The 24,829-nt window shown below is 51.4% G+C and overlaps 2 protein-coding genes across 7 annotated transcripts; one reads left to right on the top strand and one right to left on the bottom strand.

Annotated features, from left to right (window-relative positions):
* The first annotated feature begins 4,830 nt into the window (after positions 1 to 4,830).
* Positions 4,831 to 10,364, top strand: CD37 (CD37 molecule). The gene is made up of 8 exons (XM_081273185.1): positions 4,831 to 5,010; positions 5,119 to 5,191; positions 6,149 to 6,273; positions 6,370 to 6,444; positions 7,082 to 7,186; positions 7,792 to 8,031; positions 8,559 to 8,642; positions 9,594 to 10,364. Exons 1-8 carry the CDS (start codon positions 4,942 to 4,944, stop codon positions 9,672 to 9,674), a joined length of 852 nt encoding a protein of 283 aa, XP_081129311.1. The 5' UTR covers positions 4,831 to 4,941; the 3' UTR covers positions 9,675 to 10,364.
* On the bottom strand, positions 10,141 to 24,818 carry TEAD2 (TEA domain transcription factor 2). 6 transcript variants are annotated; one of them, XM_081273183.1, is made up of 13 exons: positions 24,696 to 24,760; positions 22,794 to 23,031; positions 22,358 to 22,422; positions 21,864 to 21,926; positions 20,926 to 20,937; positions 20,589 to 20,696; positions 20,421 to 20,479; positions 18,042 to 18,106; positions 16,903 to 17,045; positions 14,160 to 14,333; positions 12,136 to 12,267; positions 11,358 to 11,510; positions 10,141 to 10,692 (listed from the first exon to the last, which is right to left on the bottom strand). In XM_081273183.1, exons 2-13 carry the CDS (start codon positions 23,023 to 23,025, stop codon positions 10,579 to 10,581), a joined length of 1,320 nt encoding a protein of 439 aa, XP_081129309.1. In that variant the 5' UTR covers positions 23,026 to 23,031; positions 24,696 to 24,760; the 3' UTR covers positions 10,141 to 10,578. The 6 variants fall into 6 exon arrangements, with proteins under 6 accessions (XP_081129309.1, XP_081129305.1, XP_081129304.1 ...); XM_081273179.1 differs by having other exon boundaries at positions 10,155 to 10,692; positions 12,097 to 12,267; positions 24,735 to 24,818; XM_081273178.1 differs by having other exon boundaries at positions 10,155 to 10,692; positions 12,097 to 12,267.
* Between the last annotated feature and the right edge of the window lie 11 nt (positions 24,819 to 24,829).

Below are 24,829 nucleotides of genomic sequence, written 5' to 3'. Positions count from 1 at the left end.
TGAGGCACTGGATTCAATCCTCAGCACCACATACAAAAATAAGCAAATAAAATAAAGTTATGCTGTCCGTCTACAACTACAAGAATTTTTTTTTTAAAAAAAGAATAAGTTAGTAATCTACTTTAGACAGAGTAGTCAAAATGTGCCTCTTGGAGGATATGACGTTTGTGCAGAGACCTGAAGGCACTGAGGAAGGGAACCATGTAAATTGCCTGGGGAAGAACATTCCAGGCCAAGGAAACAGCAACAGCAAAACCTGGAAACAGAAGGAGTCTGAAGTGACTATATCCCAGTGATTGAAGGAGAGTGGTAACAGGTGGGGTTAGAGAAGTAGCAGGACAACAGTATTATATGGAGGCCCTGTAGGTAGGTCATGGTCCGATGTGAGTGGGTGTTGTATTTCAGTGGTGAAGCACCCTGGGATTCAATCCTCAGTATCGCCAAAAATAAAGTAGTAAACACATAAACAAATAAGAATTTCAAAGAGTGAAAGGTGGGGATTTTTTTTTTTTTTTTTTAGTGAAGTGAAAAGCTATTAGAGGGTTCTGAGTCAAGAAATGACTCACATTTAACAGAAGGATCCCTCTGGCTTCTGGGCAGAGAACAGTATGGATGGGCTACTGATAGAAATGGAGCCAGTGAGGCCATCTCAGCAGTCCAGGTAAGAGGTGAGTGGTGGCCTACATCTGGGGGATAAGCAGTGGATACAGTGAGAAGTAGATGAATTCTGAATCTATTGCAAAAACCAAGCTGATCCAATTTGCTGATGGATTGCATGGAGCTTTAAAAATATGCCTGCAAATTCTCTGCCATTGAGAAACAGAGCCTAATTCATCAGCCTTTCGGTGTAGGTTGCACATACTGATTGACTTCCAATGAACAGAAGTAAGGTAAGAGCCTCCAAGACTAGACCATAAAAGTCACTGCTGCTTCTTCCTTGCACATTCTCTAAAGGAAGTTGGCCACCATCCTGTAAATCCACTCAAGCAGGTCATGGAAAGATCCATGTGGGGAAGAACTAAGGCCTCCTGCCAACAGCCAGCACCATGTAAGTGAATCATGGGGAAGTGGATCCTCCAGCCCAGTTAATCTTCAGAGGGCTGCAGTCCCAGCCAACATCTTGAATGTACCCTCATAAAACACTGAGCAGGAACTACTCAGCTAAGCTCCTCCTGGATCCCTGACCCACATAAACTGTATGAGATAATTGTTTACGGTCTTAAGCTGCTATTATATTATAATATTAATGCTCTATTATAGAGCATTAGATAACTAACAATGATTGAGAGATGAGAGAAAGAGAGGAAGCAAGAGACTGGAGCTGGGGCTCCGTGGTGGAGCATCTGCCTAGTGTGTGTGAGGCACTGGGTTCAATTCTTAGAACCACATAAAAACAAACAAATAAATGCATACTGTCCACCTACAACTACAAAAAATAAAATAAAATAAAATAAAGAATGACTCCAAGACTTTGAATCTGAACACTTGGAAGATGCAGTGGCAATTTACTGAGTTGGAGAATGCTGGGACAGGGAGTAGGAAGGGATCAACGGTTCAACTTGATATGCCAATTACACAGCCAAGGGAAACCCTGGGGAGTACTATGGCTTGAATGTCGTTCATCCCCCAAAGATTTGGGTGTTAAAAGCTTGATTCCCCACCATGGCGCTGTTGGTGTGTGTAGTATGGAATCGTTCAGACTTGAGGCTTATTACACTGTGGTTAGGTTACTGGGTGCACTGTCCTGCCTTTAGACGGGGTTCATTCAGTCTTGTGCAGTGAGTTAGCTCTTGTGAGAATGGGTTGTTATAAAAACCAAGATTGGCCACTCCCTCTCTTCTGGCTTCTTATTTCACTACATGAATTCTCCTTCTCAAATGAGCTCCTGCCATTTATGATGCTGCTTGCCATGATGCGATGCAGTCACAGGAGTCTCCTCGCCAGAGGCTAGATCAGTGGGGTCACCCAATCCTGGACTTTCAGCCTCCTAAACTGTGAGCTCAATAAACCTCTTTCTTTATAAAGTTCTCAACCTCAGTATCTTGTAATAGAAATGGAAAGTGGATGAATAAAAGTAAGATAATGGACCGCTGGCCTGAAGTTCCGGGAACAGCGTGGGGCTAGGGATAGAAATAGATAAACTGATACCACATGGGTTGTGGTAAGCATCATGGCACTGCCTACCACCTAAGGAGTGGGTGTAGATAGAAAAGGCTGGGGCTTTCCAAATTTTAGAAGTTAAAAAGAGGTTTCAGTGGAGACTGAGAAGCAGCAGCCAATGAGGAAGAAAGGAAGAAGATCAAAGAGAGTTTAGTGTCCTGAAGGCCAGTAAAAGATGGAAGGATAATGTAAATTCACTATTCTCAAATTTTAGTGCACATCAGCCACCTGGAAATCTTGTTAAAACACAGATAGCCGGGCCCACATCTGGAATTTCTGATTCAGTTGGTATATTTATCTCTTGTAAAAATTACCACAAACTTTGCATCTTAAGACAACACAAATTTATTCTCTCAGAGTTCTGGAGGCCAGAAGTCCAAAATCAAGGTGTCAGCATGACCACTTCTTTGAAAGGGTCTTGGGGACAATCTTCTTTGCCTATTCCAGCTTCTGGTGATTTCAGGGGTTTCTTCTGCACACCTCAGTCTCTGCCTACGTCTTCATGTAACCTTTTCCTCTAAGAGTTTCACTCCTCTGGGTGTCTCTCTTGTGTCTCTTGTAAGGACACTCACTTGTCATTGGATTTAGTGCCAACTCAAATAATCCAAGTTAATCTCACCTTGAACTCCTTAACTCAAAATTGCATCTGCAAAGAATTTTTTTTTTCCAAATAAGGTCATATTCATGGATTCCAGGGGTTAGGAAGAGATTTTGGGGTTGTTTTATTTTTGTTTTGTTTTGTTGAAGGCCACCACTCAAAACCACCACTATAAGTCTGGCCTGGAAACTGAGAATTGCATTTCTAGTAGGTTCCCAGGAGATGCAGATACTATCCCTGTGGAACCACAACCACTAAGACAGAGAAGTCGAGCCAGATGGGGACCAAGAACTGACCATGTGGATATCACTGGTAACTTTGACAAAAGCAGTTTTTGTGAATGAGTGAAAATGAAAGCTTGACTCAAAGACCTGAAGAGAAGCAGAGGCAGCAGGCATGGACAATTTCACATGTTTTGTTATCAACAAGAGGAAGAAATGATAAAAAGCTGTACAGGGATGTGAGTTCAAAGGGAAATTTGTGTGTGTGTGTGTGTGTGCGCGCCAGGGATTAAACCCAGGGGTGCTTGACCACTGGGCCAATCCCCACCCCTTTTTGTGTTTTATTTAGAGTCAGGGCTTTGCTAAATTGATGAGATTGGCCTTGAACTTGGGATCCTCCTGCTTCCACCTCCCAAGTCGCTGGCTCCCACCATGCCTGGCTCCAGGGGAAAATGTTAAAAATAGAAGAAATAACGGCATGTTTGTATGCTGGTTGGATGGGTAATAGGGAGAATTTGATGACTCAGAGAAAAGTGGAGATAAGACACAGGAGAGATGTGCTTAAGCAGCAAGATCTGGCTTTGGGTCTGGCAGTATAGAGGAGGAGAAGAAGACAGCATTGGGGAATTGGCATAGTGACTGGGTAGATGGTGGGGCTGCCTCAGATGGAGAAACCAGGTGGAGAGAATTGGGGGGAACTCTAAAGCTTTGTATGGAATGTGGTGACGGTCCCAAGGACATCCAGGAGTAAATTGGGTAGAGCTCAGCAGAATGATTTAGAAATTAGAAGATGAGGACTGAAGATGTAGATCAGGGTAGAGTGCCTGCCCAGTGTGTATGAGATCCTAGGCTTAATGCCCAGTGGCACCAAAAGAAGAGTCTCAGAATACATGGAGCTAGGTCCTCACAGGCCTGTTTCCCAGGGGCCAGTGGATGACTGGGTAGTGGGGAAACCTCCAAAGTTGGACATCTGTGAGGGATCTGGGACTTGATAAGGGCAGGGGGCCTCTGGGGACATTAGGGGCAACTGCAGAGGCTGCTAGGTGCCTTCCAGCACCTTGGCTCCTCTGTGACCTCCTCCCTTCAGGCTCCAGGGGCAAAGGCAGGAAGTACTGCCTGAGGCTCACTTCCGGCTTCGATGAGTGTGCTGGCGCCACCTGGCCCCCCTCAGCACCCTCAGGGACCTTCCCACCTCTGGCCCATAGCACTTTCACTTCTCCCAGGTGCCCAGCCCCTGCCCCCGGGCATGTGGTAGCACTCTGGTCTAGAACAGCACAGGTTCCTCTGAGAGAGGGGGGCAAAGACAAGTGGGAGACAGACGAAGGAGGAGAGGATCCCAGAGAGAAGGGAACAGAAACCCAGAGAGAGGGAGAATTGAGACACAGGTGTGGAAACAGACTCATAAGAGAACGGAGGCTCTGTGAGAAGAAGCCAGCCAGCCAGAGAAGGACTGAGACCCAGGGAGAGAGGGTTAGAGACCTAGAGAGGTGGGGAAAAGAGACCCAGAGCAGGGAAAGGGGGACAGAGCAGATGCAGAGATGGGAAAGCTTAGCAGGCCATGAGGTCAGAGTGTCTGTGAGGTCGGTTGCTGTCCAGAGACAGCCCTGGGGTACTGGTGCTCAGACAGATGTCAGTAGATTAGGAGTCCCTGTGGATCCCCCAGCAGGAGCCATGGAGACCTGGGAGGGACCACCCACAGTGTCCTTGGTGACCACCAATTCCAAGGCCCCTCAGGTACAAGAGTGCATCCAGGTGGGGCGGGTTAGAGAGACAGAGTCATCTCCAGTGAAGCGGACTGGGAGGGGCCCCACCCCTCCACCGCTGGAACTTCCTCTTTCTGTGTTCTTCCTCCTCTTGGCCTTTCTTTGTGTCTCCTCTCGGCCTCTGTCGCTCTGCCTGTCTCCCCGCTGCCAACACCTCTGTTTGGTCCATCCAGCCAGTCACTCTCCACTCTAGGTGAAGATGTCGGCGCAGGAGAGCTGTCTCAGCCTCATCAAGTACTTCCTCTTCGTTTTCAACCTCTTCTTCTTTGTGAGTTTCCTCGCGTGGCTACCCAGCCCCAGCCCCAGCCCCAGCCCAGCCCCATTCGTGGACCTCATATCCCCTGTCCACTGTCACACTCTCATCTTCCTTCCCCAGGTCCTGGGAAGCCTGATTTTCTGCTTCGGCATCTGGATACTCATTGACAAGGCCAGCTTCGTGTCGTTTGTGGGTGAGGGAGCTGGGGCAGTCAGGGAGGGCCTTCCTGTAGCAGACCTGGACCCAGCCTGCCACCAAGCAGCCTCCCGCGGTCTCCCTTACCCTAAGGGGGCCAAGAATGCCCAATTCCCCAGGCAGATGCCAGCCTTACCACTGTCATTCGCTTCTCAAAGCCTGTCTTCCTCTGGAAAATGGGGTTGTGCGTACCAATAATAATAACAGTGACAACAATATTCATTTCTCAAGCTCTTCCTGTGTCAGATCTTGAACTGATATTCATCAGGTCCTCCCATAAACCTTCCCATCTCTTGAGATTCATAGAGGGGAAGTCCCTTGTTGGTGTCACACAGCAGGAAGCAAAGGGCAAAATTGTTATAATAGACATAATGAAAGTAAGCTCATATTTACTGTGTTTGCCTTGCATTAGGGTTGGGTTCAACTTATACTCCATGGGTCCAGGTGCAATGACACAGTTATTCAGGAGGCTGAGGGAGGAGGATCGCTTGAACTCAGGGATTTGAGGCCAGACAGGCAACAGAGCAAAACTAGATCTAAAAAAAAAAAAAAAACAACTCTAGGAAATAAATATCATTCTCTTGGCTTCCAGGGGTTTTAAGTGACAGAGGCAAAGTCACAGAACAAGTGATGGGGCTGACGCTATCAGTGTGAGGAGGAGTTAAAGGAGGAAAAGAGAAAATGGGAGCCAAATAGAGGGACACAGATGCTGATGGGGGAAAACACGGGGGGGGGGGGGGAGACAGTAGGAGAAAGTCTTAGAAGAGAAACAGAGACTCAGGATGGGGCAAAGACGGTCCCAGAGACAAGCAAACATTCCGAGAAAGGGAGGTCCAGGGCACAGGGAGAGGCCCCTAGGACACTGCACCGCACTTGGATGGCTGCCTGGGTGGGGCATGGAGTTGCCTGGAGCTGTGTACTTGGGTCCACCATCACTGCCTCTCACTTCTTCCAGGCTTGACCTTCGTGGCCCTGCAGATCTGGTCCAAGGTCCTGGCCATCTCAGGAATCCTCACCATGGGCCTCGCCCTCCTGGGTTGTGTGGGGGCCCTCAAGGAGCTCCGCTGCCTTTTGGGTCTGGTGAGTGCCCTGCCCACTGGCCATCCTCAAGAACACTTCCCCATTGAAAAAGGCCAGGGGAAAAGGTCAGCCTGACCTCTCCCCTCTACTCACTAGTATTTTGGGATGCTGCTGCTCCTGTTTGCCACGCAGATCACCCTGGGGATCCTCATCTCCACTCAGCGGGTCCGGGTGAGCGCCTGTCAATAGCACCCCATCCCTGGCAGCTGAGTAGGTAGTGTGGGGTTTGCAGAAGTGGTGGAGATATGGCGAGGGAGGGGGGGAAGCAGATAGGCACTGACAAAGAAATAATCGGCAGAGGAAGATGGAAAGAAACAAGGATACCGAAGGGCAGAGATGCAGATACAGAGGCTGACAGACACAGAGAAGGAGACAGAGAAAGACACAAGGACATAGACAGAGGGAGGGAAACGCAGAGATCCAAAGGGAAAGTCCAGCATGGTGGTCAGCCAGCAGTCTCAGATATTCAGTCACTCCGGAGGCTGAGGTGGGAGGATTGCTAGAGTCTAGGAGTTCAAGGCCAGCCTGGGCGACGTAACGAGCCCCTGCTGATGGAGGAGGGTGGGGAGGGAGAGAGACGGAGAAATAGAAGTCCCAGAAATGCTATAGACACCTAATGACCCCTAGAAATAGAGGATGACAGAAATGAGTAGAAAGAGATTCTGAGCAACAGAGAAACAGCTAACCATTCAGGGAGGAACCAAGTCAGTGCAAAGATATGCCCAGGAACCCGTTGGCACTGAACAGCCTGGGAGGGGCTGGAGTGGGATGGGGCTGATGAGGCCCAGCCTCACCCACAAACTCTCAGGTGGAGCGAAGAGTGCAGGACATCGTGCTAGAGGCCATCCAAAACTACCGTGCTGATCCGGAGGAGACAGCGGCCGAGGAGAGTTGGGACTATGTGCAGTTCCAGGTACATGAGCCCAACCCCAAGGTGTACCCCTTCTCTAGCTCCAGTATTCTAACAAGACTCAGTTCAGCTCGATCCATCAAGGAGACTCCGCCCTACTGGGCCCAGCCTCCAGCTCCAGGGCTCGCTCATTCTAACCCTACCCCCACCCACATGGCCCCACCCCCAGATAATAATATAACTGGCTCCAACGTAGCCCAGTACCCCGGACTCCGCCCTCTACCTCAAGACCCCGCCCCTGCCCTCACGAGGCGGCGGGAGTCCCAACAGCTCTGCATGACCCAGAGTTGGAACCTCTGACTCTAACAGATCCCAACCCTTGGAGAGACTCCACTCCCTAGATATGTAGCTCTGCACCCATCCACCTAACCCTGTGGGAGGCAGTCTTGCACCTCCGACCCAATCTCCGGTTCACAACGTGATGCTTTCTTCTAGCCCCAGGTCACCCCATGACTCACATCTCTCCTAGTTCTTAAGTGTCTCTCCTGGCCCTAGCCCTGGCTCCATCGCGGTCCCAGCCCAGCTCACCTTTCCCTGCCCTTCACGAACCACTCAGCTCCCTGCTCCCCGCCATGACCTGATATTCCTGACTGGTATCCCTCTCTCAGCTGCGCTGCTGCGGCTGGCATTCTCCCCAGGACTGGTTCCCGGTCCGCGTCCTGAGAGGCAACGGGTCGGAGGCGCACCGCGTGCCCTGCTCCTGCTACAACTCCTCGGAGGCAACCAACGACTCCGCAATCTTCGACAAGATTATCTTCCCCCAGCTCGGCCGGTTCGGACCGCGGGCACGACCCAGGCACAGTACAGACATCTGCGTGGTCCCTGCAAATGGCCACATCTACCGCGAGGTAAGAAAGGGTTGGAGGAGCTGTGGCTGTGGCTCAGCAGTAGAGTGCTTGCCTGGCACGTGCGAGGAGCCGGGTTCGATCCTCAGCACCACATAAAAATAAATAAATAAAATAAAGGTATTGTGTCCAACGACAACCAAAATATATATTATAATATATATAAAAGAAAGAAAGGGCCTGGAGCAGAACTCGACCAGACTGAACAGGTGGGGTGTGGCTTGGGGTGTCGCCTGAGGTGGGGGGCGAGAGAAGGGTGGGGCTTGAACGAACGGTACAACGGAGGGGCGGGAACCTCCAAAGGGGGCGGAGTCTGATGAAAGGGCGGGGCCTTAACACTGAGGTCAAGGGCGAGGAGACATTTGGGAGAGGTGAGGCGGCTGTACAGGAGCTGACTAGAGAATCCGAGCAACAGGAAAAAAAAAATGGATCGGTGTCTGAAAGGAGAAGGCCAAACTGTGGAGAATATTAGGGTTGGGCCTGAGGGCGAATCCTAGAAAGCTGCCTTTAACCTTCCCCTATACGTCCAGGGCTGCGCACAGAGCCTCCAGAAGTGGCTGCACAACAACCTCATCTCCATAGTGGGCATCTGTCTGGCCGTCGGTCTACTCGAGGTGATTTGGCTCCGCTCACACTCGCGATTGGCCCTAGTCTATAGACAGACCTACCTTTAACCCTAAATCCTCGGGTAACCTGGGAAGGACGCATGCGTCACGGAGTCCCGCCCCTCCTGGCTCTAGCGCTGCCGCCTCAGGATGGGAGGGGGCGGAGACCTAGCTTCGGTGATCCCTGATTGGCCGTAGCAGGAAAGCCTCCTGTTATTGGCCACACTATCGCTCCCCTTTCCTCGCAGGTGAGTGTGATGGTGCTGAGCTTACAGCTGCGGCGCAAAGCATCCCGCCGGGAGCCCGAGCCGCATATGGGTCCGGGTACTTCAAGCCCTCCGCCCTGCCTTAGTGCCGACAGCGGTGGCGGTCGCTGTGGCGTCCTCACCAGCAGCGGACGTACCGGTGCTTCGTGGGGTGGATGGGGCATGGCCGGTGCTTGCCCCAACTGGGGGGGAAAAGTCCCGCAGGGCAAGCTTCCCATGGCCCTGGGGCCCTGGCGGCTTTCGGATCAAGAGGAAGAGCAACCTGATACTGGGAGTTCTAGCGCAGAGGTGGAGGCTGAGGTGGACGTAGAAGCTGAAGTGGAGGGGGAAACAGATGAACCTCCAGAATAAAGGACCCTAGGCTTGCTTCCGACCTGACTCCTTCTGGGGCTCAACCCCGCCGCCTCCCCACCTGTTGCCACAGGGCTTCCCCTACTCAAGGTTCCTGGACTCATCACTGCTGTAGCTCAGCTTATCATTCTCTAGCTCTCAACTTACCCTCTTCTTCCTCTAGCCCCACCCATTTTCTACCTACCCCCCCCCCACACACACACACAAACACAGGAGCCTAGGAGCCTTATTTTCTTACCCTAACCCCACCCTCTGACTTTTCTGCTTCTAGGGCCAAAGTCACCCCTCACCCCCTTCACTGGAAGCCCTTTGTCATCTCTGATCGCGTCTCCTTTCTCCATAGCTCGGCTTCATGACGCTCTCGATATTCCTGTGCAGAAACCTGGACCACGTCTACTACAACCGGCTGGCTCGATACCGCTAGACCCCTCCCCAACCCCTTCAAGTGCCCTGGACTTGTAAATATTTGTTTCCCTTGAGCCCTCCACCTCCTCATTCCCTTGGGGACCCAGATGTCTGCCTGGCCACTACCACCACCTCCCCCGGGGGACCTGGGGCTTCCTGCCCCACACATGCTTCCTTTCCTTGACTCATCTGTTGGCCTACCACCTCCCACAAGATTATTTTTCACTCAAACCTCAAATAAATCCCCTGCATTTTGGTAAAATAGCCTTATTCTTTGTCAGAACACAAACCAAAACGCTTTGAATGGGGAAAGCAGCAATCTAACCCCAGGCTCACATAGAAGAAGGGAGATGAGATTAGAAAGACGCACCCCTCTCCTTACCCAGCTGCGAAAAAGTCACAGCCTAACACCCACATATAAATACTTCGTTATATTTTTTAAAAAACAAAATATTTTCAGGGCCCACCTGGCTCTGCACAAAAAGGTTAATCCTCAATTTGTGACATCACAGATCAGAAGGGGGGGCAGATATTTAGGGGAGGAGACAGCTGGAAAAAAGGAAGGAAGACAAGCCAATGTGGAACCAGGGCCTGCCAAAACATCCAGAAGAGAGTTAGAGGCCAGGAAACCAGTGGTGTACCTGGGGGTTGTCTTATTCCTGTCCCCAATCCCTGATGCTCAGGAGTTTCAGACACCCCCTGTGAGGTCCCAGTACTGGGGTCTATCTTCAGTCCTGGTTTGTTCAGCTCACCAAGCAGGTTTGGGGGTCCTTTCTAATAGGAGACAGTCCTCGTTGTTCAGGCCTCTGTGGTCAGCCCCTTTCCATCACAGCCCCCTTCCCAAATAAGAATCATGAAGAGAGCTGGAGGGTCCTTCCTAGGAGGAAGGTGTTCTGGGGCTGAGCCAACTGTGGGCTCCTTCTTCAGTCCCTGACCAGGCGGTAAATGTGGTGCTGGGCCCCACGCTCACTGGTGGAGACCTCGAAGACGTAGGCGGTGCAGAGCAGCAGTTCCTGGGTATCTCTGTTGGTCACCACCTGCCAGGGAGGCCAGGAGAATGGGCTTATGCTTAGAAGGATTCCTGGGGCCTTCCCAGGCTACCAGGGGACCCCCAGCAGGCCTCTTTACCACCTGCCAGTAAACCACATTATGTTCCCCCAAGTAAAAAGGTGCCCAATGGGTCAGGTTCCCTGGACAACAGGGACTGTCCCTAAGCTGAGGATCAGCAGTGGAGAGGCCTCGAATCCTACGATGTCATATTCCCCAGGTTTCAGAGATCTCCACCATGTCATAGGTAAAGAGAGTCACCAGTTGCCCCAGTCAACAGGTCTCTACCTCAGCACATCCCCCAAATTAAATGGACTCCCTTTAGCTCATGATCCCTGAGCCAGGATAGATTCCCTGGGAAACTGAGAATCACCTTGAGGTGTCCCCCATGTCAATTTCCCCAATGAGAGGGATCCTTCTATGTGAGAGTGCTGTAAAGTCCCCCATCACATCAGCTCCCTAGGGGAACAGAGCCTATGAGCTAAGGGTCATCTCTGGAGTCCCTATTGCCTCAATTTCCAGGATGAGGGTTCCCTCTGGAGCTCCCTCTGCATCAGTCCCCTGGGTAAAGGGATCCCCTAAGCTAAGGATCTGTGGAGAGCACTCTTCTCTACGTCAGGGCCCCTGTTCCAGCCAGACCCCACCCCCACGTCACCTGGAGGATGGTGAAGTTCTCAAGGACGCTGTTCATCATGTATCGCTCGGGCAGCTGCCGCAGCTTGTGCAAGAAATTCACCAGGTACTCGCACATAGGTGAGCGCAGCAGGCGGTACACGAAGCGCCCGTCCTCCAGCTGGGCCCGCTCTGTCTGAATGGGGGCAGGGAGTGGGGAGGACAGTGGCTAAGACACACACAGGGCACCTAGGAATGGAGCCCAGCATACCCCTCAGATTGCCACACTCACTCCCACCGCCGTCTCCCCTCCAGCAACCCACCCTCAGTGCCCAGAGACCAAGCACTGAACACTCAGTGTCTTCTGATACAGGATCTGAGCAGGCAAACCAGAAACCCCTCCACGTCCTCTGAACTCTCAACAACCTTATTGGACCTCCAAACCCTCCAAGACCCTTGCCCCATGATACTTACAAACTGTACTTGAAACCCCCAAGGTCCCAGCAAGCCCTAAATGTGACTTCTGAACCTCTTTGCCCTGCAAATTCTTCATATCCATAGAGTCTTTTGAATCTTACTGACAATCTTCACACCTTTCCACCCTCAAAATGCCCCCATCTGTGGCTTCCAAAGCCTGTGTTAGCTCCAAGCTCACACACTAAAACCCCCAGAGGCTGCGACTGCTCCCCACACCCCACACCCCACAAATGTCTGTGCCATCATGGCTCATGGTCTGTGTGGCACCCCCAGAGCGGAGATGGCGCCCACACCTCCAGCCTCACCTCCACCTTCTCCACCACCTGCTTGCCAAAGGAGCAGACCTTGGAGGAGCAGGTGAGGGTCATGTGCTCCAGGCTCTCGTACTGGCTGCTCACTCCATAGAAGCCACCGCTGCTGCCACCACTGCTGCCAGCCCCCGCCTCCTCACCACTTGGGCCCCAGTTCAGGTCCGCCTGGGAGATGGGGAAGCACAGGGTGAGTAGGAGGGGACATCTTTATAAACCCTGCCCCAGAGCCTGGTTTCCTGTTGCCCCTGTAGTTGTCCACCATCTTCCTCAGCTTTCAAAGTTCCCGTATCTCCATGAGCTGGTTTCTGGAGAAGACCCACCTATCCCATCAGTGTTGGAAAAGTCTGGGTCCTCAAAATGGTCCTGACACTCTCTCCCCAGTAGCCAAGGAATTCTGGAATTCATATTTTTCCCCTTGAAGCCCTAACATAAGAGTTCAGCCCCTTCCAAGGGCCCAGTTACTAAGGAGGCAGTTACCCCTAGCAACAGGTTGAGACCCAATGGCCTCCCTCAGAGCCCTTCACTACCTTGGTTGCTAAGGTAAATACTACTCCCTAGCAACAGGGCTGGACTCCTCTCCAGAACACTCTCCAGCACTTTCAGCTGGTGCTCCCAGGTAAGGCCCCCTGCGTCATCCCAGATGCCAAATGTGCAGACAGGTGGTCAAGTGTCATTAGACCAGGAGGGGCCTAATGAAGCCTGAGTCTGAGCCACCTCCTTGGGAGGTAGAGGATACCTCTCTTCTTCCTAACTTTAAGTTGTTAATACCTTGCCAGGTCAGTCTCCTCAAAAGCTTGACTCCATCCTCCATCCTGGCAACAGGACCCTGTGAAGCCAGGCAACACCCAAGCCCTTATCAGCAGGCTTCCTAAGTAGGTGTCTCTCCAGATCTGGGAGTTAGTGGGGCCTGTCTTAAGCCCTAGCAGTGCCCAAGATCTCTGCAGCACATACCTAGAGTCATCTTGGGCCTTCACACCACAAGCCAGAAAGCTTTAAAACCATAGTCAGTCATACCCAGCAAGACCAGGACAGCTCAAGGCCCCAGCAGACTTTCTCCTGAGAGACTAGATCCCTCCACCACCCTGGTTACCTCAGGAGTTAACATCCCCTTGACATTCAGAAAACATTTGTTGAGCCCCTGTAGTGTCAGTTATTGTACTGGACACCAAACCAAATAGGCCTAAAAAACACCCAAGATGGATCCTTAGTCACAATTATATACAGTCATCCCTTGGTTTCCATGGGTACTGGTTCCAGGATTCCCCATAGATTCCAAGGTCTGTAGACCCTGAAGTTCCTCATATAACCTACACACATGCTCCTGTATACTTTAAATCACTTCTAGGTGACTTATAACACCTCATACAATGTAAATGCTATGTAAATAGTTGTTATACTGTATTGTTTAGGAAATAATGACAAAAAAAAAAAAAAAAACCTGTACATGTTAGCACAAACACAACCTTCGTAGGCCTAACTACATTTTCTACCTGCAGCTTGATGTGAAATCCAGATACACCAAGGGCTGAGTATGCATAGCACCTGGTATCAGGTATAATAAACGTTCAATAAATGATTGTTAAATATAGAACTTTACAATGCCACTCCCCAGCTCCTTTAGTCACTTCCCCAGGGCAAGACATTCTCTAGCAATCTGGTGGAAACTAGCAAAGTCTCAGTCCCACCTATAGAGACCAGAATCCTCCACAACTCCATGGGCTAAGGGAGGTAGCTGTTCCTTAGCAACAAGGTTGGTGTGGTCAGGTGGGGCCTGGAGTGACCTGAACGTGGAAAGCCAATCCTAAGACACATTAGTCCCATGACTTGGGGTGGCAGCCTAGTGAGTTCTGGGGAGTCTCAAGTGCCTCCATCCCGCTCCAGGGGCTGGACTCCTCAGCATTCCTTCTTGCAACAGAGACTGACACTCAAGCCCGGAGGACTGACCCATAAGGCCCAGGCTGTCCTGAGAAGTCCTGAGACTCTTCCATCTAGCCAGTGGCCTTAGCTGGGATGTCACATGGTCTTTAAGCACTTTTGGTTTTGCTTCCAGAACTCACCCAGAACTTGACCAAGAAAAAGGCATGGGGAGGGCCTCGATCATACAGCTCCCGCAGACCACCCTTTTTCTCAGGAAATTTGTCGTAGATCTGCCGGACGTCCACACTCTCCAATGGCGGTGCTCCAGGACTGGGACAATGCTGACTGATGTGCACAAACAGGTGCCTCTGGTACTGAGGAGGGCCAACCGTGAGTGGGGGGTGGGGAGTGGGCTGGACTCCTGACCTCACTGCACGAGGCCATCCCACACTGTCACCATCCCCACAGCCCCTACCTGGTGCTCCACACTGTTCACTGGTACACTGTTCACACCCATCTGGCCCCAAAAGCACTCCCAGTTCCTGGGCCCCCAGCACGACCCCAGCCTCCGCTCTGAATTCCCAGTCTCCACCGTCTCCCCTCCATCTCATTCCTCACAGGGCTCTCCAGAGAGCACACCCTGGCCCTCTCCTATCCATAGTCCTTCCATGGCTTTCTAGTGCCTCCAGGAAAAACCCACAACCCAGCCCTGTGTACAACAAGTGCTCATGAACATTCAATGGATGGATAGGTGGTTGGATGGATGTATGGATGGGAATCCACATAACCCATATCCAAGACTCCCTATCTGTCCCCATTCTCATGATTTCTTAATTTCTCCTATCTTCTCCTCCAGTATAAATCTTCTGTCCATCTTTCCAGACCCAAGTTAATCAAATCTGCCTAACTCTGGAAGCCTCCTTTGATCACAGTCAGACAGGATCTCTCTACTCCCAACCTTTCCATGGTTCCCCAACTGCCCTTAAGAGGAAGCAAGCTGAAAACCAGCAGCACCCACCCATCCCCAGCCTCACCCCCTCCCCACTACTCTATTATTTGTTTCCCTGGAAATTCCATGCTCTGCCCATCTCTACGCTTGGAGCATCTAATGCTGCACATGGCAAACCCCTATGCAACCCTCAAAGCTCAATTCAATTACTGTCATCTCAGGAAGCCTTTGCTGACTCCCTGGGGAGAATTATTCCTCTGTATTTCCACAAAAACTCAGTTTCCTCAATGCCAGCACATACTCATTATTCAACAGACATGCATTGAGAAACCTGCTGTATGCAGACATTATTCTGTCCTGGCACTACAAGACAAAGTCTATGACCTCATGGATTTCACAGTTTACTGGCAGAGAAAGAAAACTTAAAAATCAGCCTACAATTAATGTAAATTTCAAGGAGCAATGTATGCTATGAAAATAAATCATAATAAAGAAGCTGAAAGTGATGGCACCTGAAATTTCCATCAAGTGGTTTGGGAAAGCCTATGAGAAAATAAACTGTCCTGAAGGTATGTGATTATGAGTCACGACGTGGTCTGAGGTTTGCAAATTCCAGACAACAGGAACAGCAGGTGCAAAACCCTTAAAGCAGGGGTGGGCCAGGTGTGTTCAAGAAAGAGCAAGCAGGTTGATATAGCTGGAGCAAACTAAACCAGTAAGAGAGGACAGGAGGTCCAAGCAGAGAGGGAATGGAAAGATACAGATGTCTTTTTTTTTTTTTTTTTTTGGTACCAGGGATTGAACTTAGGGGTACTTGACCACTGAGCCACACTCCAGCCCCCCCCTTTTTTTTTTTCCTTTTTTTGTATTTTATTTAGAGACAGGGTCTCACTGAGTTGCTTACCACCCCGCCCTGTTGCTGAGGCTGGCTTTTGAACTCACGATCCTCCTGTCTGTCTCCCTCCTGTCTGTCTCCCGTGCCGCTGGGATTACAGGTGCATGACACTGCACTAAGCAGGTGCAGATGTTTGTGGGCAACTGAACGGACTTTAATTTTTCCCTCAAGTGGCATGGAAAGATTTTAACCTAATCCAACTCAAGTTTTAGCAGCATCACCATTTACTGTGATTGGTGATTCCATTGGTGCTTGTGTGGTTATGGGTTCAAACTCCTTTTCACTGCACTAAACTACATTTCCCAGGTCCCTTTGCAGTTAGCTGGGACCGCATGATAAAGTATTAGCCAATGGGATGTAAGCAGACTTGATCAATGCCACATCCAAGCCAGAGGCAAAAAAAAAAAAAAAATACCAGAATAATCTTGCCTCTCTCCCTTCCTCCATCTGCTGGCCAGATGCAGAGAATCCAGCAAACGATTTTGAAGTCCTAGAAAATGGCAGAACCATAAAATGGAAGGAGCCTGGATCCCCAAATCACCATGTGGAAGATTCCTGCTGAACACCTACATTGAAATATGAGTAAAAAATGTTTATGGTGTTCAATGCCTGAAAGCTGAGAGTTGTTTCTTCTAACAGCCAGCCCATCCTGACTAGCACAGCATCCATCTTCATCCTATCCAAGGAGAAATCTGAGCCCCCAGCAATAAGATCTGCTTCTCCAGGTTCCTAATGTGTATCTCAAAACCTATCAAACAGCAGGAATTCAAATGTGTTTGGTGAATGAATGAATGGATAGATGGATGATGTCCTGGGGAGTTTCTCTGCTCTTCACAACCTGAGACCCCATGACCTTCCAGTTCCTTTATGCTAGTGGTTCTCAAAACGTGGTCTCTGGGACCAGCTGCCTCAATATCATCTGGGAGGTGGTTGGCGATGCAAATTCTCAAGCTTCTCATCTAGATCAGAAATTCTGGGGGTGGGGCTCAGCAGCCAGTTTCACACGCCCTCCATTCAGGGAAGCACCGCTCTATGCATTCCCTCCCCATCACCCTCAAGTTCCCAAATCCCCCAGTGACAATCCCAAAACCTCACTCACAGAGTCAACTGCATCGGGTGGTTCCACAAAGGCTGAGAACTCCACCAGCTGCAACCGGGCAGTGCCTAGAGCCCGAGCCTGCCAGGCTGGGGGTGATGGGGCAGGTGGAGGCAGGGGTGAGAGGGCTTGGGGAGGCTCGTACCCTAGAGAAAGAGAAGAAGAAACAATAAAAATGGCTAACATTTACTGACTGTCTCAGGCACTGTGCTCTCTTGCCTGCCTCCACTTAGAAGCTGAAAAAGCTAAATACTCACTTTCCCAGCCTCCCATGCAGCTAGAGGTGGCCATGTGACACAGTCCTGGCCAATGAGACGTTAGGGGAAATCTGCTGGGGGGCTTCTGGGAAGGAGTTTCTTCCTGAATAAAAAAGACAGAACTTTGGGAGGAGAAAGTTTTTGGCCCTGGCCAAGTCCTGCTTGAGAATGTGATGTCTGGGGTTAGAGAAGCCATCTAGCCACAGTAAGACAGAGGCCAAGGGAACTACAGAAATGCCAATCCTGATATTGTTGAGCTGCTGAACACAAAGGCAGCCCACCTGCAGAGTTGTTATGTGGAATCATTAAAGCCTTTACCATGTAAGGCACTAGTCGTTTGGATATTATATTACTTGCAGCCATAGGTATTGGACTTGCTCTTTCACCAGTTAATGTTGATGTTGAGGGTCACATCAACATGGACTTCTGAAAACCATCTTGGCTGCCAGGTGGGAAATGGAAGTGCCATTGAAGAAAGCAGATGGAAGTAGGTCCTGGTGCTACCCTAAGAACCCTTGGATCCAGCCATGCCTGAAGCCACAATTCTGGGCTATATGTTAATTGAAACCAGTAAATTCTTTTTCTCCACTCTATTCAGTTTTATTTGGGTTTCTTTCTCTTGCAACTGAAAGAATCTTGACTAATACACTTCCCAATGTCTTATAAACTAGCACGTGGCAGAACACGAACCCAGGATGTTTAGATACAGAAGCTGTGCTCCTAACCATTGCAAATTCTGCCACTTACCTTTTCAAAACACCCTGCCCCCGGCCAGACACCCTGCCTCGGTAAGAATGTGTCCCGAGACTAATGGAAGGTTGAAGGAGAGACCTGGGGTCAAAGGTAGAGAGGACACACAAGGAGAGGAAGATAACAGACTCTTACCTGGGAGGTCAGTAGATGGGGGAGTCAGTGACAAGGAGAACGGTGTCTGTGAGAATGGCTTCACGCTAAGGGACAAAGGAAGCCAGGGTCAGCAGAGTGGAGAGGTGCAGGGAGGCGGGGACTGCAGACCCTGCGCTAACAAATTACATGCATGGTCTCACTGAACACTCACACCCAATGAGGTAGGTGCAATTACTGCTCTTCTCATTTTGCAAATGAGGAAACTGAGGCACAGAGAGATCAATCAATCTGCTCAAAGCCACACAGCTAGGGTGCAGTGGAGCCTGGACTCAAACCCAGTGCCTTTCACAAAATGCCAGAAAGAGAAGAGAAAGCAGGTCTTAAGAGATGGGAGAAGACACAGAAGATGGAGAGTTTGGAGAAAGGACAGACTGAAGGGTGAGGAGTGTTGGAAGAAATGACTAGACATCCAGCCAAAGGCCAGGGTGGGAAGGCAGAGCCGTCCAGTGGAACTTTCTGTTTGATGGAAACGTTCCACGCAATGCAGTAGCCACTGGCCACATGTGACTGAGCAGCAACGTGGCCAGCGCACCTCAAGAACTGAATTTCCACATCATTTAATTTTAATGTAAATAGCCACCTACGGCTAATGGCCATAGGTTCAGACACAGCCCCAGAAGCCCAGAGGTAGCCCAGGAGAGAGGGTGGTGAGGAAATTTGGGAGTCAGAGGTCAGGAGAGAAGTCAAGGGTCAAAACACCAGAATCAGAAAGGAGCTCCAGGGACCTTCGGACCCCACCTCCCGGGCCCTCTGCCCCAGTCCTTGTCGTTTCAATTCTGAACGCTAAACTCCAATGTTCTGCTTGTTGACATGATTTTTTGTCATCAGGGTCATTACTCTAATGCTACCTTCTCAGAAAGGGCTTTCCTGACCCCTGTCTAAAACAGAGCTCTTGGGGCTGGTGGGTGGCTCAGTGCTGGAGCTCTTGCCCAGCAAGTGGGAGGCCCCCCCCCAAAATAAACAAAGTAAATAAAATAGAGCATGTGTACCCTGCTTTATTTCTCATAGTTATTCCTTTTCTTCTTATTAATTCTTGATTTTTACATGTTTACTGTCTATCTCCTCCCCTCCCCAACTATATAAGCTCCATGAAGATGAGGATTCGGTCTCCCTTGTTCACTGTGGAGTCTCAAAACTGAACACAGCACCAGGCACTTTATAGGTGCTCAGTAAATACCTGACTGGCCATTTGCTAAACACTGGCATCTCTCACTTCCTGGATCTCACCACTGTCCTACTTCAGGGCCTTGTCACATGCTCTTTTCTCTGCCTGAAATATTCCACCCCCCTTCTTTACCTGGTTAAGCCTTCCTCAGTCTTCAATGTTATCTCCTCAAAGAAATCCCCAGAACTTTCTCCTCCAACCTAGAAGCTCCCGTGGTTCTTCATAGCACTTCACACATCTCATTTCATGTTTTTATGTAGGTGATGATTTAATTAACATTCAGCACCCCAACACACACTTGAATATCGGCTCCATGAAAGCGGGGAGTCCAGCACTCAGTATGTGCTGGTGAACGGCCCCTCCTGTAATGGCTTCCCCACAAACCTGTGATTCCTTCAGCCCCAGGAACTTGTTCTGACATTCTCCTCTGTCCACAGTTTAATGTCTCCACTCCCAAACTGGATACCCCAGTCTGTCACCTAACCCTTTCTCTGCCAATACCCTCAACACTTCCCTGGGACCACACTGCCCTTCCAATACCCAGGCTGGGTCCACTGGTTCCTCTCTGGGATGGAAAATGCCCTTCCCATGAGTCTCTGGAACTCCCCTCACCAGTCCCAGCAGCCTCTGGACTTACAAGTGCCTTCCCATGAGCCTCTGGGGCCCAGACGATCCCTCTGGGAAGCTGTTTACTCATAATATCCTCCAGGCCAAAACCCACTCCTCTCGCAGGCTGCACGTCTCCAGACAGCCCCTCCAACTCAAGTCATCAGCCTCCTCCCTCTGTCCCAGCCTGACAGGGCCCATGGCATCCCTTCTCCTCTGGGCTCCTGCTGCCCCACCCCCTCCCCACTAGCCCAGCTCAGACCCGGTCCTGAGCACTTCCTATATGCAGGTTCTACGCTAAACATTATACACAGGTTAAACTCATTTATCCCAACAGGGTTAAATCCCAACAAGGGTGTGAGACAGGTATTGTTATTGCCCCCCATTTTAGAGATGAAGAAACTGAGGTTCTGAGCATTGAAATCACCTACCCAGGGGCCCACGAACAACAAGGAGCAGGACGAGGATTCACATCCAAATAGCTTGGCTCCAGAATTTGTGTTCAAAAGAGAGTTGGAAGGTGTAAGGTGGGGTCATAAATGTGGAGGGTGGGGGTCAGGTGCCAAGCCAGAACACAAAGTACTCACTCTGGAACATTCCAGGGTGGGCCAGAGCCCCCTGACCAAAACTGGAAAAGTTCAGTGGCCTAAAGAGACGACAAAGAAGGTGGGGGGGGGAGGGGTCAGGTGGTCCTCTGTTGGCAACTGCAAGCCCACCCCTCCAGCCCAACCCCCACAATTCCCAGCCTAGGCCACCTGAGGACCGGCAGGACCCAGTTTGGCCTGTAGGGAAGGTGCTGAGATGAGCTGGGCAGAGGACATGGTAGCCATCGTCTGGAAAGCCTTATCCTTAGAAACCTGGTCCTGGGGGGAAGTTGAAGGTCCATATTAATGGGGGACACCAGTCAACACTGCCAGGGGGGGACAATAATGAGGCGGGGCAAGGATGGGAGATACAGACCCAGGGAGTCAAGGCAAAGGGTCAAAGGAGGGTTAAGCCCTTTCCACAGCGCCCTCTACCCCTCCTGGTCTCCTTAGGGATGGGGCAGTTGTCTGGGGTAAGTGTATGTGGGAAATGGGCAGGGGCACTTACCACATTCAAGGCCTGCAAAGAAGTGAGGGAAGGTTCCACAGGAGGAAAGAAAACACCACTTAGGAAGGAAGCCTGGACTCCCCCACCTCCCTACCCTACCAGCCTGCCCAGCCCTGGCACCCTGAGCTGAGCAAGGGGGGAGTGATGGATGGATATGGATCAGCAAGCAGAGGTGGCCAGCCCTAGAGAGGAAAAGGACTTTCTGCGACCAGAATAAAAGACCCTAATGAGAGTTTCTAAGTCAAGAAAAAGCCGGAAATAGAGGTTTCCAGATGCCCAGGCAACAGGAAATGAGAATTACAGAGCCCCAGGGAATAGAAGGTTAAGTGTTTCCTAATCCCAAGCAGAACAGAGAGGGAACAGACACGGTATAGAAAAGGCCGGAAGCAAAGGTTTTAGACACAGAGAGAAAGGAAGGGAAAGCTTCCTGGTACAAAAAAGAAAAAACGAACAGGAAGTGATTATCTCCAAGTCTAAACGAAGAGGCAGAGAAGACCTCATACCCAGAGGGACAGAAAATGAGGGTCTCAGACTAAGAAGAAATAGGAAATCCAGAAGACAGAAAAAAAGAAAAAGAAAATGGATATGAAAATCTCCAACAGGAAATGAAGCTTTCTGAGCACAGAAAGAACAGCAGGCCCCATGGGGGCTGGAGATGGGGGGATGAACCAAAGGAGTCAAAGAGGAGGCCCTCAGAGCACAAGAGGGGAAAAGCAATGAGATCATCAGGAAGGGCCAAGAGCAGAGGGAAGAGGGACAACAGCACTAGCCTCTGGGGAGTCCGCACAGCCCTGCCTTCTTCCGAATCCCAAGCTCAGGCTCCTCCCTTTCTCAGGTCTCTCCCTACCCAGGGTCTCCGTACCCCCAGTCTTCTGGGTCTCCCTCCCCATCCCTCTGGGTCTCCATCTGCCCCTCAGGGTGTCTGCCTGGGCATTTACCTTCAGTTTGGACTGGATTTCCCTGGATTTCCTTCGAGCCAAAACCTGGATATGACTAGAGACCTGCAGGTATTGACGGAGAAGCAGACTGAGCTCACAACCACCCATCTCTGTCCATTCCCCCTTCCCTCCCTCAGGTGCCCCACAGAGCTGCCAGCACTTGAAGGGTGACAGGCAGACAGGTCATTTCTGCAGTGTTCAAACACGTGGTGCCCACAAGCTGTTTTTCCCAGGAACTCACTAACACCACTCATCTTTCCTGACCCAGCAAATCCAGGCTCCTGTTCTGTCTTCATCCTTCCCTCTTTTTCCTGGTCTCTCTGTCTGCTAGGAAACTGCTGCCAAGCAGATAGACCAGGCCTCCAGACATGCCAAGGACACAAGCAAAAACACATGAACCAGAGCCTCCTTTTGAGCCTGAATTAGCCCATACAAAGATGGCCCTAAAGGGACAAGCTGGCCCCAGACAGAAGCCCAGAAATGGGTTCTGAGACCTGTTTGCGAGTCCGGGTCTTCCCTGTTCTCAGCTTGATGTAGCGGGCAATCAGTTCATTCCGACCTGAAGAGTCAAATTAAAAAGAGTTAGACCATTAGGAGAACTTCCTGACAGAGTGAACACCAGGAAAGAAGAGAGTAGCAACAGTCCCCAAAGGGTTATAGCAAGCTGGGGGGCTGGTCTCCTCACTTCTATGGGGCCAGACTGCCTGGGAGTACATCCCATCCCTGCCACATACTAGCTCTGACCTTAGGCAAACATCTTGACCTTCCCAGGCCCGCTTCCTCACCTATGCAAATGGTGATGCTGGTTTCTAACTGAGAGTCACTGGGAGGGCACAATGCATGTTTACAGGGACAATGCTCAGAGCTCCATAAGTGTTGGCTACTGTTATTACTTTGTGGGGGTCAGGTCAAAAGACACTGCGAACTCACCATACATCTTGCCTTCATCAGACAGAATGATTTTCCGACGGCCACATGGCGGGTAGATGGCCAGGGCTTCCTGGAAGCTCTGCTCAATGTCTGGGCTCCAGACACCCTCTGCATCTGGGCCCCCGTCTCCCCCAGCCCCCTCGCTGCCGCCGGTGCCCTCTTCACTGCCTTCCTCACTGCCTGTCCAGCCGCTGCCATCGTCCAGGGGGGCCCCAGCCCGGGGTTCCCCCATTTGGGCCTGGAGGAACACAGAGCTCAGCGGCCTTCCTCCCACCCAAAGAGGCTTGCAGCTGTGAGGGCTAGGAGTCAGACCCCCGAGCCTGAGGGAGGAGAGCTGGGTCCTGAACCCCTCTCTGGGTCTGAGGGAGAAGGGCTAGGGGTAGGACTCCTAGGTCTGAGGGACAGGGACTGGGCCTGGACCCCTGGGTCTGAGGGAGGAGGGCTGAGGCCAGGACTCCTGGATCCTAGAGGAGAAAGGGGATAGATTTCTGGGGTAGCTTAGGAGAGCTGTTCTCCCCTGAGTTTCCAGAGGAACTTAGATTAAGATGAAGTTCGGAATACCCCAGAGTAATGCCAAGGGCCATGAAGGTTGAAACTCTGGGTGCAGATTACTGATTTTAAAGAGAGGAGCCGTGTTATTGTCGAAATGGAGAGTGGTGAAACCTTCTAGTCCCATCCAAGAACAGGTGCTAGGATGCCAGCGGCAGCTGCTAGAAGAGAAGGGGGAGGGGCATCGGCCCAAGGCAGGGTGTGCATAGACCCAGAGAGAGGGGGCAGAGACCAGAGTGAATGAGACACATCCAGAGAGAAGCGGACTGACATCCAGAGAGAGGAAGAGGAGGAGGAGGTCAGAGAGAGAGGCAGAGAGATCAAATGAGATAGGAACAGAGACTAGGCCGAAACTGATACGGAGGCCAGGAAGGAGCCACAGAACCACAGGCTGGGGGACGGGGAAGCCCACAGAACCACAGGCTGGGAGCCAAGGGCACCCACAGAACCACAGCCTGGGGGACAGGCCGCCTGGCCATCTGGAGTGCCAGAACAAAGGGCCCAGGCGTCCCCTCCCCCAGCTTCCCACAACCCCCGTCGGGGAGGGGCTGGCCAGTGAGGGCGCCTCCCCTCCGGCCCTCGGCCCCGCCTCCTCCCCTCCCCCCGCGCCGTGGGCTCAGATCCAATCCAAGTTCCCAGTGACTTTCCAGAGGCCGGGAACAGGGAAAACTTTTTCCAATACAGCCCGATCCCGCCTCCTTGGAGGCTCCACGTCTTTCCCAGGACCCCAGAGTCCCAGGTTCCCATCCCCCTCCTTCTTCGGACCCTGGACCCGGGGCGGAGGCAGACAAAGACCCCAAGCCGAGTCCAGTGGCGCTGCAGCATTCAGGACCCCTGTAGGCCAAAATCCCAGCCCAACCCTCCCCCATGTGGCCAGACAAAGGGACGGAGGAGCAGGGTAAGAAAGATACCCCCTAATTTACCGCTCCAGTCCACAAATCTCCGAAAAGACAAGAAAGAGCATCCAGGACTCCAGATAGTTTTTTCCTCTACCACCCAGGACCCTTCCTCTTTGGTAAGGGAGATCAGACGCCTATAAATCACACGAGCTCACCAGTTCGGTCAGAAATACGCAAGGGGTCTTTCTCGCTACAAAGGGACACCGCTCACACTCACGCACCGCACGCCCGTGCCTGGGTCCGCAGCTCTCAGCCACTCCCGCGCGCACACTCCCAGACCAGACCCGTCATCGACACCCTAACTCCCTCGAAAGTTCCAGCTCCACACTTGGGCTCGGTCACGAACGCAAACTCGGGCCCCCAGGCAAAAAGAGGGCGGCGAGCAGTTGCGAGACGGTCCCACAAACACACGCCTCACCTCATCACGCATAACTTCCCACCCCAACTCACACACCCCAAAGCAGGATCCCGACTCCCGCCGGCGCCTTCCTACCTCCCGGCCTGGGGCTGGGGAGCCGCGGGCGGGCGGGGCGCTGCAAGGGAGAAAGTTGCCGGGAGCTTTGTTTGGGAAAAGTGGGAGGGACCGGA

Source organism: Spermophilus citellus (genome assembly GCF_964194105.1).
Source record: "Spermophilus citellus genome assembly, chromosome: 18".
Classification (NCBI taxonomy): Eukaryota; Metazoa; Chordata; class Mammalia; order Rodentia; family Sciuridae; genus Spermophilus; species Spermophilus citellus.
Note: the sequence above shows the minus strand (reverse complement) of the source record. Positions and strands in the feature narration are given on the sequence as shown.

What these genes read in the sequence shown, in the direction of transcription:
- TEAD2 (XM_081273179.1), bottom strand. Translation starts at nt 23,025, where the DNA reads ATGGGGGAACCCCGGGCTGGGGCCCCCCTGGACGATGGCAGCGGCTGG. An exon ending in TGATGAAGGCAAGATGTATG is followed by an intron (nt 22,423 to 22,793) that starts GTGAGTTCGCAG and finishes TTGACTCTTCAG; the next exon opens with GTCGGAATGAACTGATTGCC. An exon ending in TGGGTCCTGCCGGTCCTCAG is followed by an intron (nt 20,480 to 20,588) that starts GTGGCCTAGGCT and finishes TCGTCTCTTTAG; the next exon opens with GCCACTGAACTTTTCCAGTT.
- CD37 (XM_081273185.1), top strand. Translation starts at nt 4,942, where the DNA reads ATGTCGGCGCAGGAGAGCTGTCTCAGCCTCATCAAGTACTTCCTCTTC. An exon ending in TTTTCAACCTCTTCTTCTTT is followed by an intron (nt 5,011 to 5,118) that starts GTGAGTTTCCTC and finishes TTCCTTCCCCAG; the next exon opens with GTCCTGGGAAGCCTGATTTT. An exon ending in ATGGCCACATCTACCGCGAG is followed by an intron (nt 8,032 to 8,558) that starts GTAAGAAAGGGT and finishes CTATACGTCCAG; the next exon opens with GGCTGCGCACAGAGCCTCCA.